Here is a 17,513-nt window from a genome sequence, read left to right on the forward strand (position 1 = left end):
TGCCTATAGTCTTGCAGTTTAAGAATGATGTACAACCCAACTTTGTGATGGCATTCTTTTTGGAAAACTAAAGCTCTTCCTAAGATCAAAGGCGCTTTCTTCTTCTTATTTTTTTATTTTTTATTTGTATGATGAAGAGTGTGCTGCAACTCTTTAAAAATAATAATAATCAAGTATATATATTATTTTTGGAATGCGGCAAGCTGACCGAGGAGATAGTTTCTCTTCTATTTTAGAATTCGGAGTTGGTCATCGTCGAATCTTTAGTGCAAAATCCCAACTCCAAAGACAAACTGATCTAGATGATTTCGACTGTTTATCTGGAAATACAGGTGCAAGCTGATATCTGATACTGATTCTAGTGTCAACTTTAGTGTTGTCAAATAACCTCAGATTGCTGGGAAACTACCAAATACGTCCCGTAGAATCATTTATTGAAGTTGATTGTGCAAATGTAGGGGATATTGTAGTGAAAACTGATTGTGGTATATCCTTTGTTTCACTTGAGTATTCACAGGAAGCTCCAGATTTGTTTGAGGGAATGTTCAGCTCCAGATTTTGTTTTTAGTTAGTCATTACAGCCAAAAAAAAAAAGAACAAAAAAAAACGTCAGGAAAGAACAGAACTGGATCAAGCAAGTAGGGAGCATGTCATAGTAAGTTATTACGCCACTCACTATAATTTAACCTATTGACATTAGTCATTCATGTGGTAAAAGACAAGATAAATCATTTTTTTGGTTGGTTAGAAATCATTTATTTGCTTCATATGAATCATGACATAAGCAAGAAGCATTATCCCAGTAAACTACAGTACAGAACCTGAATGCTGGTGAGTTACTACCAGACATTTATTTCAACCATTAAATATCACAGCTTGATCAAATTCTCATGATCATCAAATTTCTTGAATGTACTAAAAGCATTAAAAATATTCCCGATAAAAATATTAAGCACAAGCCTGAATAAGAATATAGTCACCACTACTTTTCATAATCATCGCCAGTCAAATTACTAAAGAGTGAAATTCGATCTCATTGTGTACTCCGCTACAAGTTGGGCAAAAGCTGATGACTTGTTTTCTAGCAATCTTGCAGGAGAATCACATTCCTCAAGAAGCCCTGAAACAGAATCAAGGACAAATTTTAAAAAGAAAAGGAGGGTCAATGGTAACTATTAGGAAGTCAAAAGGATTGATCATATGGCAATACTAACCATTACTTAGAAGAAGAACCATGTCACTGTCAAGAACAGAAGATATTCGGTGCGCAATAGTAATGACGGTACAGTCTGAGAAGTGATGCCGAAGGGTCTGCTGAATCAGATTATCTGTAGCAGTATCAACAGATGCAGTAGCTTCATCAAGCACCAGGACCTTACTTTTCTTGAGGAGCACACGGCCCAGGCAAACGAGCTGCCTCTGACCCATACTCCAGTTCTCTCCATTTTCACTGACTGCAGCAACCATATGAACATGAACAAAAGCATTTCTACCACATAAGTTTAGGAAATACATCATATATTGCCTCTATGTTGGAATAGAGCCATATATAGAACTAACCTGCAGAATCCAGCTTCCCTTCTTTCTTCCTAACTTCATCTCCAAGTTGGCACTTATCCAAGGCCTAAAACAATTAACAGATATTTTTATGTATTAGTGCCACGAGGTACCACTATGAACATCATATAAAAAGAAGCAGCTTCCTATCATCCTCGTCAGAAAATCAACTAACCTCCCAAATTTGTTCATCTTTGTACTCTTCAAGTGGGTCCAAATTGCTTCTTACAGTTCCTTCAAACATGGTTGGGTCCTGAGGGATAATGCTTAGATTAGACCGCAGATCATGCAACCCAATAGAAGAGATATCGATGCCATCTATCAAAATCCGGCCAGCATCAGGATCAACGATTCGGAAAAGAGTTTGTATAAGAGTTGACTTTCCACTGCCAGTTCTCCCCACAATCCCAGTTTTAATTCCTCCAGGAAAGGTACATGTGAGACCGCGCAACACAAGTGGCAAGTGTGGAGCATACCGCACCTATGTACATAAACATGGCATAAGATTCAGACATGAACGACGCTATATTTATTTCAAGAATATGGCCTGAATCTAGTAAACAAGAACATCGAGTACCTGAAGATCATGCATATCAACTTTTCCTCGTGATGGCCAGGAATGATCTGGTCTATTAGATTCTATTACCAGAGGAGGCTCACTTGGTATACTAGTAGTATATTGTAGTATTCTCTCCACTGATATTATCTTGTTCTCCATATTGCAAAGATTCCATATAAGTGCAGTTTGTAAAGCGTTTAGGGTAATTCCATATGTGACGGCTAAGCCCGCAATGCCTTCATGGTAAAAAAAATGCAAAACAAATAAGAAGTGGAGAATGTCTGGATGTCTTATACTATTGTGTTCCAAACTGAAAATTAATAATAATCCAGATAGTTATCACTTGCCTGGATCTATCATTCCTTCTGGAACAGAGATCAAGAAAACTAAAAACAATGCAAATGTAATGGATGACAAAATATCCAAACGAAAGCTTAGCCATTGCATTGCACAAACGGTGTAGAACGTTGGCCGACTATATCCATCTATCAGTTCCATGTTGATATCTCGGAATCTAGATCCTTGGTCAAAGCTCCTAATAGTAGTTGATCCAGAAATTGTTTCAGCAAAATGTTGTATCACAGGAGCTTTGCATACTCCAACCAATCTTGAAAGTTCTCGTGCTGAAGGTAGATAATATTGCTGCAGGAGTATAAGTTTGTGAGGTTTTTTTTTTTTTTTTTTTTCACAATTAATACACTTACTAAATCTTCCAGGTTTTAGTTGCAGATAAATTGGAATTTTGATGGGATAAAAATTGACAATGTTCTCTCTGTTCAGTCATTTAAGTAGCTATCAAGAGAGGGAGGAAGTTTTCGATATTACTAATTTATCAAACAGAACATTTCAGTTGCTAAGGCAGTCAGCTAGGGAATGTCTAGGCCTGAACTGAGAATTAGTGAGCATGCACAAGCCATGAACAGTGATAATGCAGCACTAACGTGAGATTATTAGTTCCATATTAGATTTCATGTGACATATGGATCAGCAGAACACACCAAGTAACAGAATTCTGAAAAAGGCAGTAAGTATTACCTGATACCAAACACAGGCTGTAATCACAGGTATAAATATGATGGAAATCTGCCATGCCACCTGAGACATCACTGCAATATATCCTAAAAGCCATATCATTGAGTAGGCAAAGGAGGCAACTTGATTTGATATGTTCATATCCAATGCATTTTGGTCTGTAGAAGCCTGCAAGAAAATTGTAACAGTCAGTATGGTCATCAGAAGGACTAGGAAACAGGGTTAAAATAAAATAAAATAAATATTAAAAAAAAAATTAAATAAAAAGCAGAACACTACACAAAGTTCATCTGATTCCTTTTTGCATCCACCAATATTGTAAATATGTTTTGCTTACTCTGTTTAAGATTCTTCCACTTGGAGTGGCATCGAAGAATGACATGGGAGCACGGAAAATGCACAAGTGCATTTTATGGAAGAGTATAGTGGCTGTCTTGTACCCTGCCGTTACAAGAAGCAGAGCTCTGAAAAGGACACAAAAAGAACTTCCAACAGCCAAAGCCACATAGACAATTATAAGCATAGAGCTTGTAACAGGAGGTTTCACGTCTGCTGACACAGGAGCCGCCCAAGCCATCCAGTAATTGCTTCCAATTTGAAGGAGTTGAAAAAGAGTATGTGCAAGCAATATAAAAGGCACAAAAGCACCTCTGTACGCTGTGGTAATGTATTTCCAGTACACTGACCACCCAACCTTACCTTTCTCTCTCTCTTCTTCTTGAACAAGCTGCCCTTTTGGCACACCTAAATCATCTATTTTACAATCCTCAACATCGTTGTTGTCTACTTCTTTGACAGCCCCATTAGTACTAGTCGAATTGTTATCTTCCTCGCTGATGCTTGTTTTTTCAGCTGGCCCTACCCCAACAGAATCAAGCACAAACAAAGCTTCATTGTGTGCTCCCACAAGATCTTTAAAATCAGTTCCTGAATTGATAATGTCATTGAACTTTCCAGCTTGGGTGATCCTTCCATCGTTCATGACCTAATAACAAGGAATAAGTTTGAGTAAACAGAAACCGAACAGAGAATAACACATCTAATTACCAGTTGAAATCCCAACAAAAAACTATAAAATTTCTCACCAAGATAATATCAGCAGCAGGTAAGAACTCCACTTGATGAGTGACATAGATTACTGTTTTGGAACTCAAGAGGGCCATCAAACATTCCTGCAATGCAAATAGCAAGTAAATTTTTCATTATGATGGTCCAACTCTTTCAAATTTTTTAAAGAAGCATTTATAGCTTGAGCTGCATAAGTCAGTAGTTCTAGGGACTGAACAATTTTGAAGGCCCAATTTAGATTGAATGTAATGCCACTAGAATAGACAAAGTGAAATACCTTGAAAAGGTGGGATCCTGTATGAGCATCAACAGCACTAAAAGGATCATCAAACAGATAGATATCAGCATCTTGGTATAGAGCTCGCGCAATTTGTATTCTTTGCTTCTGCCCTCCACTTAAATTGATTCCCCTCTCCCCTATAATGGTCTGGTCACCAAATGGTAGAATTTCCAGGTCCTTCTTCAACGAACATGCTTCGAGAACCCCCTCATACCTTTCTCTGTCCATCACTTTACCAAACAATATGTTTTCTTCTATCTTGCCACTCTGTATCCATGGTGACTGAGAAACATAGGCCTTTGTCCCACACAACTTAAGAACACCAGATATCTTGGGCACTTCTCCCAGAATACAAGAAAGTAAGGTTGACTTGCCTGAGCCAACAGTACCACAAACAGCAACCCTCATACCATGGCTAATTTTGAGATTTATATCCTTCAATGTTGGGTTAGGTGAAGATATATCCCAAGAGAAATTTGCATCTACTATCTCAATTGCAGTATCAGAACTACCTCTAGGAAGGTTCTCTATAGCATCAGGCTTCAACTCATCAAGAGAAAGGAATGATGAAATTCTTTCAAGGGATACCTTTGTCTGTGCTATCATTGAAATTGTGTCTGGAAGAAGGTTGATGGGCTCTTGAAGAGTTCTGAAAGTTGCAAGCACAGATAAGATCTTCCCCGATTCCAGAGGGATCTCGAAAAAAAGCATGCAAGCAACAAAGGTGACCACAGACACAAATGTAGGGGCAGCCCAGAAGACAAATGAGGTCATGGCCGAAGTGCAAACAAACTTTCGTAACCATTCTGTCTCAATCTTCCTGAGGTCAATAATTTTTGACAAAAACTTCATCTCCCATGCTTGAAGCTTGAGAATCCGCATGTTCCTTAAAATCTCAGATGTCGCCTTCATCCTTCCATCCTTTGACTCCATTAGTTTCTTTTGAAACTTCTCTTGCAATTTTCGGAGAGGAACATTTGCCAACATAACCATTACAGTTGCAACTAAAGTCGCGATTGCACCAAGACCAAGATTTTTATACAAAATAAAGAGGGCCAAAGCAACTTCTAGAATGATGATCCATGGTTCATGCATGTACCAAGCGAAGTCGCCAACCCTCTCAGCATCAACAGTCATAAAATTGATAATCTCACCACTAGTGTGGCACTGCTTGGACTGGCAAGACAGGCTCAAACCCTTATTATAGATCATGGCAACCAGTAAAGCTCTCATTCTAACTCCTATCTGCTGCCCCCTGAAGATCCAGTGCCTGTCACAGAGGCACTCCACAACCTTCGCCCCCAAAAATGCAGAAATTAAAGCATAGTCCTCATTTCTGAACTCACGTCGCCCATAGAGGTATTGCACAAAGGTGTCGATTAGATATGGGCCGACATAAGAAGCCACTGTGGAAAGCAGTGCAAACAAAGCTGTCCAAAGAATCTCTCTCCAGGCTGAGAAGATTAATGCCTTTACCAGATGAAGTGTTGTAACTCTGCTAAGAGTACCACACTCTGACTCCAGCTTATTTCTAAAAATTGGAAGGGACCCAACTACACTATCACCCTTGTCTAGTCCAGGAACATCTTCAAGGTTTAATGTTTTCTTATTGCCAACAGCGATTAAAGGACTCATCCAAGAAAAAGTGAGGATGCTGAAAAATCCAGCATTTGAATAAGGGGTTTTCACAGTTTCAACCCCTTTGGACTTATTTGATTCTGCAGTGTTACCTATACTAGAATTTGTTGTGCCACTCAAAAGGGGTTCCTCAAGAAGGGTATCTCTACCCTTTTTCGTCCCAATAAACCCCACATATATAAAGAACAAAGCAGAGATAAGGAAGGCAGCATTAGAAACTAAGGATTGAACGGGTAACGAAACGTGTTTTTGGTAAAGAAAAATGTCTACGAAAAAGCAATAGCATGAAAGAGAGAAGTAGAAACCCCACCAGACTCTGAGTAAGTATGGGAACTTTGATTCACCAGAATTAGAGAATTGGGTATGCAAGTAAACAAAAACTGCACCCCAACTAAGTGTTCTAATTGCTAAATCAAAAAGGGTCACTAGCTTTTCTTCAGACCAACCATATCTAGACCAGGAAAAGTAGTTGAATAAACAAAAGCCAACACTAACTGCAGAAACACCAAGACAACAGATTAAAGTGGGCTTAAAGTGCAAAGGTTCAGTTTTCCTAAACCCCTCTTTTGGGTCTCCTCCTCCATCACCCCCCTTGAATTTCTTCCACACCCAGGAGACAAGCAACACAAATAACAGAAGCAGATGTAATGAGCCAGAAAACCCACGAATGAAAATGGGTTTAAGAAGGAAATCGGTACCTGAATACATGAACGAGAAAAAGGTAGAGACGGCGTGCATTGATGGATCATCCAGCTCCATGGTTTGTGTTAAAAATGAATGATTAGTGTGGCTTTTGTAAGTGAACTGAGACATGACTACAAAGAGATAGACTGTGTGTTGAATTAGTGCGTTTATTTAGTCCAAAAGTCTCATGCTGTTTTCTCCTTGGGTAGCGTAGTGGGCAAGATTCACATGACGACAGTAAATGTAAATCTACTACAATGGCGTCAATCCAGAGAAAACGTGAAGTCATACTGATGCACTGTTTTTGATTTTTATCTTGTATTTGATAGAGTTTATCCAATGAGATCTTCTATTTTAATTTTATACAGTTAGTAAAAAAAAAAATATATATATATATATATATATATATATACACACACATATATATTTTTCAAAATGGAAAACTCCAACAATGGCCTACTTCCCTCCTACGCTCCTACGCTCCTACTGTCCAAAAATTCAACATAAAATCCCCACTTATTTACTTGGCAGGCAATTGGGTAAAAGTTTCCAATCACATGTTTTGACTAAGAGAAGCAATATTCCAAGTGTGACTAGACCTGAATAGTGTCACCGAAAGATCTCACTTGGTCACCATACACGAACTGAACATGTCTTTCATCTTCCAACAGTGACAGATTTTCAGCCTTGATGCGGTGCTGGAAAGGTCCCTCACCGGCAACGGCGAAGATCGACAGGAGGTGCAGGGACATTGTCCTCCTGCTCTGGTTTTGCCTAGGACTGGGCCTTCGGGATTTGTCTCCAGTTTGGGCTGCTAGGTAGGGCTGTCAATGGGTCGTGTCGGGTCAAGGTATTTATCGTGTCATAAGAGACAAACTCAAACCCAACCTATTTAATAATAGTGTCAAAAATTTATACCCAAATCCAACCTATTTATTAAACGGGTTATCAATTTCCAACCCGCTTAACCCATTTAATAAATAGGTCGTGTCGTGTTGGACAAAATGACTCATTTAAGGGTCAACAGTACGACCCATTTAACTAAAAAAATGTATCAAATGATTAAATTTACTAAGAACCCCAAAAGATGAAGAATATAGATAGTTATATATAATTCATAAATAATTAAATCCAATATTGATGAAGCAAAATATTTCAAATTGTCCAATCCTGGGATCAAATACTCCCAACGTCCAAAATTTCAAGAAGAAGTACAACATAATCGAGTTATACGGGGGTTATACGGGTTCACTTTGTGTTGGCGGGTTGACCCGCGACCAACTCGTTTATTAAATGGATCATGATGGGTTGACCCGCGAACGACCCACTTTTTAATCGTGGGGGTTTCGAGTCGTGTTATCAAGTCGTGTCAGAATTAACAGCCTGCTGCTAGGGTTGTTTGAATTTGTTGTAGTTTTTTTGGACAAGAGTAAGAACAAGATCAACCTGTACGTTGCCGAGATTGTTAGCTGTTGAACACCGTTCAATCTCCGACCCTACAAGGAAGGAGCCTGCATCGGTCTAAATTTTTTAGGTTGCAAGCCTTATTTAAGTAGGAATAATTTCTATATGCTTTTCTGAGATGTTTCTAGTTTTTACCTATACCACAATGGCGTGCTGGCAGATAAGGCTAGATGAATAATTTTTCCTCATGAAGCGAGGTTGTTCTTGCTTGGTTAGGCTTGCTTCATCGAGCATCCCATAGACCTTAATGAGTTTAATATTGCCTTAGATAGATTTTCTAGATTTTTAGCTAGAGTTCTTGTACAAGAATATGTTAGACGCTAGAAGGCGAAGCACACCACATCCAACCACAGTTGATATCGCGATGCACCATATGACGGCAACTGATATCGAGAGGCACTCAAATACGATGCACCCAGGTAGGAAGTCTTCATCACCCTCACTACCTCTTACAAGGACATCTGGAACAATCACAGAGATATCATACCATGCCCACCAAAGTGTAGAACAGGCCAGGAAAAACCAAGGGATAACGGCAGGTATTGTACTTATCATGGAGAAGTAGGCCATGATACAAACATCTATTACGCCCTCAAGAACGCCATCGAGCACCTCATTCAAAATGGAAAACTCCAACAATATCGGACTCCTGCTACCAGAGCCAACGCCATCGAGGTCTACGGCCAAATACTGATATACATGGTGGCGTACCCTGCGCCAAGACCCTCCACCTGCCAAGCGCCAGTGTCACGCCCCGAATTTTGAATAAATAAATTCAAATCTGAAACGCAATAACTTAGCAAGCACAAGAAAAACACATAGAAAATTTTTCATTTAAATTAAGCAACTAAACAACTGAGCTCACAATGTCAATACCGACTCGTTCTTTAGAGTCACATATTACATTACAGATAGTTTACAAATTAAACTGAATGACAATTCAATAAGTAAACACATCCACCACAACTCACTACACAGCGGAAGACTTAAAACTAAGAGTACCCTTCGACATCCACGCTACCGAACGTACACCTCAGCTTCGACGACAATTAATCGATATTCTAACCTGCACAATAACCCGTACACCATGGAATAGTGCACCGGGATTGCAAACAACAAACCCGGTAAGCTTTTTAAGCTCGTATGAGTAAACTCAATTAATATGACTCACGTCACTCATGCTTATAATTTCTCAACTCGTGAGATAAATTAAAGCAACAACATTTAACTCCACAAAACACAACCAAACATACAATCACACTGGTAAAACTTAGTAATCCCTGCATAGAGAATTAGTTCAGGAGATCATCTAGAATCACACAATTCAAATCATAGCAATTCCTAATCCCTGCATATAGTTTAGTTCAGGAGATCTCAACCTAACAAAATCGATATGCAATTATCACAACAAAAACATCAAGTTCATATCCTACAATATCATGCTCATGTAAGATAACTCAAAACTAAAACCCACATGCTTTGACTCTCGACTCATGCATCTAATTTCGCACCACATCAATTTTACAATTAAACTCCAGTAACTTTTTAAGCACAACAATCTACCAGATCATCCTTCATTTGTCTCAACGACACAACCACGAGATCACACTCATTTCCTCTCAACATAAAGCATTTGCCAAAATCATGACCTCACAACTCATATCCCACTCACTAGAGATCACAAACCACAACTGTACTCACAATAAAAATTAAGCAAGATCAGTAATCCCTGCATAGAAACTTAGTTCAGGAGATCACATTAAAAACAAACAATAGAAATCATATAAATCCCTGTATAGAGTTTAGTTCAGGAATTTACATTAAAACAAACAATTCAAAAAGCGGTAATCCCTGCATATAATTTAGTTCAGGAGATCACATTAAAACAAACAATTCAAAAGACAGTAATCCCTGCATATAACTTAGTTCAGGAGATTACATTAAAACAAATAATAAAAATCATAGTAGTCCCTGCATAAAATTTAGTTCAGGGAATTACATTAAAACAATCAATAAAATCATAGCAATCCCTGCATAGAATTTAGTTAAGGAGATTACCAAGAAAACAAACAATTCAATAATAGAAATAAATAGAAACGTTTACTAAAAACATCCATTAATAACGCCAATCATCACACAGGTCATTACACAGATCACCACACAAGTCATTACATAGATCACCACACAGGTCAACAACTCACACTAGAGTCGATGATCACCCATCAACACCAAAGTCGATGATCACCCATCAACTTCAAATAAATCATCTCACAACAACCCACATCATTTACACAAAATCATCACGCAAACACTACTAAAAAGAATTGCTTTTGCGACGCCTATTTTACGACGGCAAATTGGGCTTTTGCGACGGAAAAAACTTTTCGCGACGGAAATGTTGGCGTTGCAATAGGTGGCGTCACAAAATCCATTTGCGACGGTAAATTTCCGTTGCAAAAAGTATTTGCGACGGAAAACTGCTGCCGTCGCAATGGCTAAACTATTTGCGACGGGTACTTTGCCGTCGTAAAAAGATTTGTCATTTAAAAAAAAAAGAAAAAAAAGTGGGGTGAATTCGTTGCGACGGATACTTTGCCGTCGCAAAAGAATATTCCATTTATAAAAAAAAAAAAAAAAAAAAGGTGTGGATTGCACACCAAAGCTAGTATAACCCACCAAATATCATAAATTGAAAAATGGGCTAAATACAAATTACTACCCTGTGGTTTAGGTACAAAATCAATTCAGTCCCTGAACTTCTAATTTCATCAAAAACACCCCTGCACTTTCAATTTTGATCTAATAGGTCCAATTTGTTAGTTTTCCGACAATTGAGTTATTTAACTTGTTAATGTGGATCATATATGGCCTATGTTTTATGATGTGGTGTCAAGGTGGTCTGCATTGTCAATTTAGGAGTGAGTCCTACTATTAAAAATAAATAGTTTTTCAACAAATAATCCAACTATTTGAAAGAATATTAACGAATTGGACCTATTAGATCAAAATTGAAAGTGCAGGGGTGTTTTTGATGAAATTAGAAGTCCAGGGACTGAATTGATTTTGGACCTAAACCACAGGGTACTAACTAGTATTTAGCCCTTGAAAAATATTATGAAACCCATCATCTATAACCAACCAACAATCACAATTCTAAGACCAGCCAAAGATTGTTTAAAAACAAAGATGAGCCATGCCAACACTGCAGCACCTTCATTAGAAGTAAAAAAAATGGCCAGATTATCAACCACAGCTACTACTAAGCATACTTTCAAATTTATATTAGAATCCACACCAAAACACTTCTAGCTGGAGCAGCCCCATTCTTATCGAGTACCTGTAAGGATGAGAATTTTGATCAGTTAGCTAAAATAAACTAGTGGATCATGAACAATCTATTCTCGATCAGCTGATATCATTGAAAGAATCATGAATTATATAATTCTGCACTTATAGGCAACCAGGGGGGAACGCACAGTTGCCGCACGACCAAACAGAGCAGCAGCCCTTTGGGCTGCTCTCTTTCCCTTGCTTCTCCATATTTTTCCCTTCTCCTCATCTAAATCCATCCCACCTCACCGAGATTTCTTCTCCTCACTAAGATCCACCTCTCTAAGATTCCTTCTTTTCATCTTTTCTTCTCCTCACCAAGATCCACATTTCCTCACTAAGATCCACCTCACCAAAATCCATCTTCTCATCAATTTCACAAGATTCAAATGGGAAGCACTTCAAGCATAAGGGGTTTAATCACCACTTGGGTAAAAGGGAGAAATTATAATTCCAAGGCTTGTTATGTTTGCTTTTTAGCATTTGTAACTTGACTTGGTTGTTCTCCTCTTCTATACCTTTTCCTCTTTTATTTATATGAAATTGATGGAATTGATGATATATATATTTATGGGTAGTGAGTAGAAATTTTGTTGGGGGTTAGGGTTGTGTGCCCTAGCCCAAATTTGATGTAATGGATGCTTAATTTAATTTATATATGGAATTTGTTAATTATTGGATGCTTGTGTTTTGTGATAATCGATTAGAATGCATGCTTAGGAATTGTCAACTCTTGGATATGTGTTTTAATAAGTCTAGATTAAAATTTAGGGGATGACATCCTTAGATTTTAGAGCTAGAACCCCGATTTAATATTTGTGGGAAGTACAAGCATGGTTCACTACATGATTAGCTTGATCGCAATTATGGTGAGCTTAGTTGCCTAATTCCTCGAACTCTAGGCCTCTTGATGTGAATTAGTGGCCCTTGAACCGGCTCTAATTCATGTCAAGTGAGTTCTTACGGCTCTTGAACCGGAGTAGGAATACCATGAAAGGGAATTTCGGCCCTTGAGCCTTGAAAAGCCTTGGGTACGGCTTCTACCATCTTTAATAAATTGCATGTAAATCAAATTAGCATCTAGAGCATTGAATTAGGGTTAGCATTCATCCCTAACTACCAATCCCATATCTATATCATTTCTTACTTTTCTTTGCTTTATTTAATTTAGTTGTTAATTAAAGTCTTCATTTAAATTCTTGCACTTTAGTTGTTAGAAATGCAAATTACATTTTCGGTGACATTTCCTACTTCATTGTAAATAGTCATCACTAGGTCTTAGTTTTGATTAGGCTTCGGTGCAAACCAAAGCCGAGCATTGCTAAGGCTTGGTGCCTTAGAGTAGCATTTTTATTTATTTTCCTTTTCTTTTTATTTGTGTGCTAAGTGTCTTTATTTCCGATTACGTCAATGGCGCCGTTGCCGGGGATTAGGGTTTAATAGCCTTAATCCCTTGGTAAATCGGTTCTAGGTCACTTTGGCATATTTTTTTTTTTGTTTCTTTGTTATTAAAAAAAAAAAAAAAAAAAAAAAAAAAGAGTTTTGTTATTTAGTTAGTTTATTATGTTTTCATTGTTTTGTGTGCTTATTTTTCTATTTTCTTTATAATTTTTGGTTACTAATCTCACTTGTGGAAACTCATAGGCATCTATTTTTCTCACATTGAGCTATGGATCGATGGAGCTATGGATGGGATGATCGTAGGGGATATGAGCAACAAAGTTATAATGGTGAAGGCTATCAAGAATGGAATACATATGCCGAGAGTCCTATGCCTTGTTACAACCAACCTTGTGCTTTATGTAATTCTCCGTGGCACTCACCTTTTGAATGCTCTTTGAGATTTGAGTACCCGGATTTTATGCGAGAGTATGAGTACAAGATGGCCATGTATCAAGAGCCATTTGTACCCGCGGCATATCCACAAGAGCAAGCTTTTGAGCCTAGGAAGCCATCACTTGAAGAACAACTAGCTCAATTGGAAGCCTCCAATGCTCAATTGCAAGCCTCCCAAGCTCGATTGCATGCTAAATTGGAAGCCTTCAATGCTCAATTGCAAGCTTCTCAAGAAATGACTTCATATTCCAATGAGCAACTTGAGCCTAGTCTTGAGCAAGAGCCACCATTCACCATTTGTCATGAGCAAGATTCTTTCTTTGATCAAGTGGAGCCCAATTCAAGAGAAGGAGTATATTTTGAGCATCATGAGCAAGAGTTGCCTCTTCAAGATCGAGAGAGTGATGTTCATGTACAAGAAAGTGTGCTTGGTTATGGAAATTTTGAAGCAAGTGGGTTGAGAGACTACACTTCGGAGGAACCGGTGCAATATTGGAAATCTAATCTTCACAATGAAGAAGAGAAATATGAAGATGATTCCGAAGAAGAGAAATATGAAGATGATTCCGAAGAAGAGGATAGCTTGTTTAGTGAGGAAGAGGCGGAGCTTGAAGAGCTAGACCATATTCCCTTAATTGTTGAGGCCGATATTCCCAAGGAGGAAGAGAGTTCTTCAATACCTTGTGATGATGAAGAAATTGAAGAGCCAAGGACTTTCTCTCCTCCCACATCCACGGAGATCCATCATGTGCTTCCCAAGGTAAAGAGTAAAACATTGAGCACTTATGTTCTTAATGAGAAGATTGAGATTAAGGTAATTTTACCTCTCAATCCACCATTAAGTGGTCAATGTTTCTACAATGAGGTGATGGATTGGAAAGGAAGTGGAGCACTTGCACTCACTATTTCTCATCACTCTCAAGAGTTTCTACCACCTATTGTTCCTAAGAGCATTATTTCTACATCACTTGAGAAGGAGAATGCAAGGTTGGCTTCTAGAAGAAAAATAGAGAAGAGGAGGAAGATTAAGAAGCTACACTTTTGGTCACCCATTGGAATCTTCATGGATAGCTCTTGGTCTTGCCTCTATGACATGTCAAGGAGTCCCTTAGCCCCTAACAATAGGGTGGTCGCACTTGAGAAGTATCCACCTTGACAAAGTTCACGTTTTATGGACCGGCAATGAAGTCCTTAAACAAAGCGCTCGCTAGGGAGGCAACCCTAGCACATCATCGGTACTATTTCTTTCTTTCGTAGTTTATTTTTGTTGTGAATAAAGCGTTTGAGGCATTTTGGGAGGATGGGAGGTGTTCGGAGTTGGAAGTGTGAAGAAAGCATGAATATAGCAGTGAGCAGTTTCTGTTCAGAAGTTCAGTTGATTTTGGGTGACTATAGCTTCCAATATACATGCTATTTTGAGTTGAAATTTTCTGGGGCTATTCTCCTGTATGTCTACTTTCTTGTGCCAAATTTTCAGCCTTGTTGAGTGTCTGGAACTTCAGTTATTCAATGGTCAATGCATGGAGGTCAGAACAGAGACAGCTTCTGTACTGTGACTTTAGGAAGCTACATCTTCTACATCCAAAGCAATTTGGGGCTAAAATTTTTCAGAGATGTGTCTTCACATGTTCTCTATATACAGGAGAAACAGTTTTTGATTTGAACCTTCCTAGCTTCAGATATAGTGTTCCAAGTGACAGAGGTCAGAAACAGGGCACAGCAGAAACTGCAGAACACAACAGTGAGTTTGGAGGCCAACGATTTTTGACTCAGAATTGATTTTCCAGTGAAATTTTAATAGAGGGTATCAAGATGAGTCTACTTTCATTTTCAGTTGGTCTCACTCTCTTTGCACCTCTGGATCCCAACTTATTGCAGTTTTGGTGACTGAGGGTCAGCAGCAGATTTCATTACTAGCTGGCAACTTTGACCATCTTTATTTTTCATCTCAGTTGGATATAGGTGGCTCACTTTGTATGGATAGAAAGCTTTCCAAGTCTACTTTCCATTCCAAGTAGTCTCACTTATCTATCACTTTTTGTGTCTGAGATATGAGCATTTGAAGACAGAAAGGTCATTTGCTGGAATTTCGCTGCACTCACTAGTTTTTGTTCACTTGGGTGGTTGGACTTCTTGCACTTCAATTCTTCAATGGAGGCCATTATAGGGCTGTTTTGAGGTGTGTTGGAGGTGGTCAAGCCTATGATTTTAATGGAGGATCTTTGTCCTTATTCTTTGATGGGCTATTTGTGACGCGTTGCTCTTTGGACACTATATATTTCTCAATGGAGTCGATCTTTCATGAGCACCTAGAGCTAGCTTGGAGCATACGTTAAGGAAGTCAAGGCCTTGTGCCTTGAGGTTGGTGTCTCATATTGGTCTTCTCCGAAGGTCGTGAGTAATGGAAGTGTCTACAAAGGGGGTTTTCCGTAACTTTACTCCGCATTTAGATTTTTATTTTCGTAGTTAATTTTTGTGCTTTTGCCCGGACTTCACTCTCATGCCTAACTCCGACATGGATTTAGCTTTCGAGCTCACTTTACAACATTGAGGACAATATGTTGGCTTTAAGTGTGGGGGTGAGGGCTCGGGCGCCCTAAAAAAAAAAAAAAAGTTAGATAGCTTATTGTAATTAGAATTAGTGGTTAATGCCTTTTCCAACCCCAATGACGAGACATGGACTTAACTTGTTATGATTGTGGATAGATTGAGCATGATCTAGGACTTTAAATTTGTTTTGTGATTAAGTGTATATGTGATCTATGCTTGACTATATGTGTGCACATAGCCTATGTTAGGTTCGTTCATCATAGTTAGAGAAGCATGTAGACTTGCTTGAGACCTCTCGAGGCTACTTTTAGCTTGCGACATGATAGAAAGGATTGAGGCATTAGGACTATATACCACCATGGCCAAAGAAGCATGTACCCAAAAATATTTACCTCTAGATTGCCACTTTGAGCCTATTTATTTATTTAGCCTTTTTATTCATTTGCACCACAAATCCCTACCTAGCCTAAACACTTTTCTCTTACCCTTCCATGGTAGTTGGTGAAGCGATTCGAGAGAATGACTTTATGTTTGAGTGCTTCAAAAGAAAAGAAAACGTCAAAAGTGTGAGGTTATATAAGAATAAGTGTGGGGGTGAGTGATTTGTATAGAAAAGAAAGTTCTAAAAAAAAAAAAAAAGAGGGAGAGAAGAAAGTTTGTGAAAATGGAAAGAAAGTTCAAGAAAAAAAAAAAGTAGAAGAAAAAAAAAATAGTAAGTTGTGTGAAAAAAAAAAAAAAAAAAAAAGTATTACGTAGTATAGTGTGGGTTGTACATTGGGATTAGAGTGAGTGACTTAGCATTCGAAAGCAAAAGTCTTAAATCTCTACAAGAGAGAGTTGCTTCACCGATTTCCATGGACGTTGTCTTTCCTTATCTTTCATTTCTATTAGCCACTTACACTTAGCCCCATTACAACCAAATAAAACACCTCTTGATCTTGAATGTTGTGGGTTACCTAGTGGAGATGAGATCGAAGAGCAAGCATATGGCGGCGCGTGTTGTGAAATTGCTTTTGAGTGAAACACATATAGCCCCTAAACACTTGAGCGGTAATATGTAGTGAACCTATGTGAGTTTAGCGGGTTATATCGGGTCTTCTATGTGCCTATTTGATTGTGGTGGATTGATTTGACACATGGTCAACACATGCATATACTTGAGCATTTTTCACATGTGCTTCTTAATTGCCTCACAGATTCAAAAATCTTATGTTGTGCTTACATCTACTTCATGGTCATGTACATAATTAGTTCTCCGAGGATTATGGTTGGAAAGGCTAATACCGCGCTTTCTTTATGTTTGAGCATTTGTGTTTGAGTTAATAGATTTTTGGAAATTAATTTACATTTAGTTTGCTTGGGGACAAGCAAAGTTCAAGTGTGGGGGTGTGATTATACGCATTTATATGCGTGTAATTATATCTAAAACACTATAAATAAGCGAATCCTCATGTCAATTAATATGTAATTAATCCATTTTTATTTACTTTGTAGAAAATAAGCGGAATTGCGGAA

General features: G+C 38.3%; 1 protein-coding gene and 1 long non-coding RNA gene across 2 annotated transcripts; both read right to left on the reverse strand.

Annotated features, from left to right (window-relative positions):
* Positions 1 to 745: 745 nt before the first annotated feature.
* LOC133732679 (ABC transporter C family member 3-like) lies at positions 746 to 6,971 on the reverse strand. Its single transcript, XM_062160255.1, has 10 exons — positions 4,494 to 6,971; positions 4,234 to 4,320; positions 3,486 to 4,133; positions 3,152 to 3,316; positions 2,464 to 2,758; positions 2,135 to 2,352; positions 1,733 to 2,038; positions 1,561 to 1,624; positions 1,215 to 1,454; positions 746 to 1,120 (listed from the first exon to the last, which is right to left on the reverse strand). Exons 1-10 carry the CDS (start codon positions 6,945 to 6,947, stop codon positions 1,014 to 1,016), a joined length of 4,584 nt encoding a protein of 1,527 aa, XP_062016239.1. The 5' UTR covers positions 6,948 to 6,971; the 3' UTR covers positions 746 to 1,013.
* Positions 6,972 to 9,097: 2,126 nt separating this feature from the next.
* LOC133732401 (uncharacterized) lies at positions 9,098 to 11,728 on the reverse strand. The gene is made up of 2 exons (XR_009857099.1): positions 11,494 to 11,728; positions 9,098 to 9,348 (listed from the first exon to the last, which is right to left on the reverse strand). It is a non-coding gene; the product is annotated as an uncharacterized LOC133732401 (long non-coding RNA).
* Between the last annotated feature and the right edge of the window lie 5,785 nt (positions 11,729 to 17,513).

This window comes from Rosa rugosa, chromosome 2 (assembly GCF_958449725.1).
Source record: "Rosa rugosa chromosome 2, drRosRugo1.1, whole genome shotgun sequence".
Classification (NCBI taxonomy): Eukaryota; Viridiplantae; Streptophyta; class Magnoliopsida; order Rosales; family Rosaceae; genus Rosa; species Rosa rugosa.

What these genes read in the sequence shown, in the direction of transcription:
- LOC133732679 (XM_062160255.1), bottom strand. Translation starts at nt 6,947, where the DNA reads ATGTCTCAGTTCACTTACAAAAGCCACACTAATCATTCATTTTTAACA. An exon ending in CTGCTGCTGATATTATCTTG is followed by an intron (nt 4,134 to 4,233) that starts GTGAGAAATTTT and finishes CCTTGTTATTAG; the next exon opens with GTCATGAACGATGGAAGGAT. An exon ending in TTGATATGCATGATCTTCAG is followed by an intron (nt 2,039 to 2,134) that starts GTACTCGATGTT and finishes TTATGTACATAG; the next exon opens with GTGCGGTATGCTCCACACTT.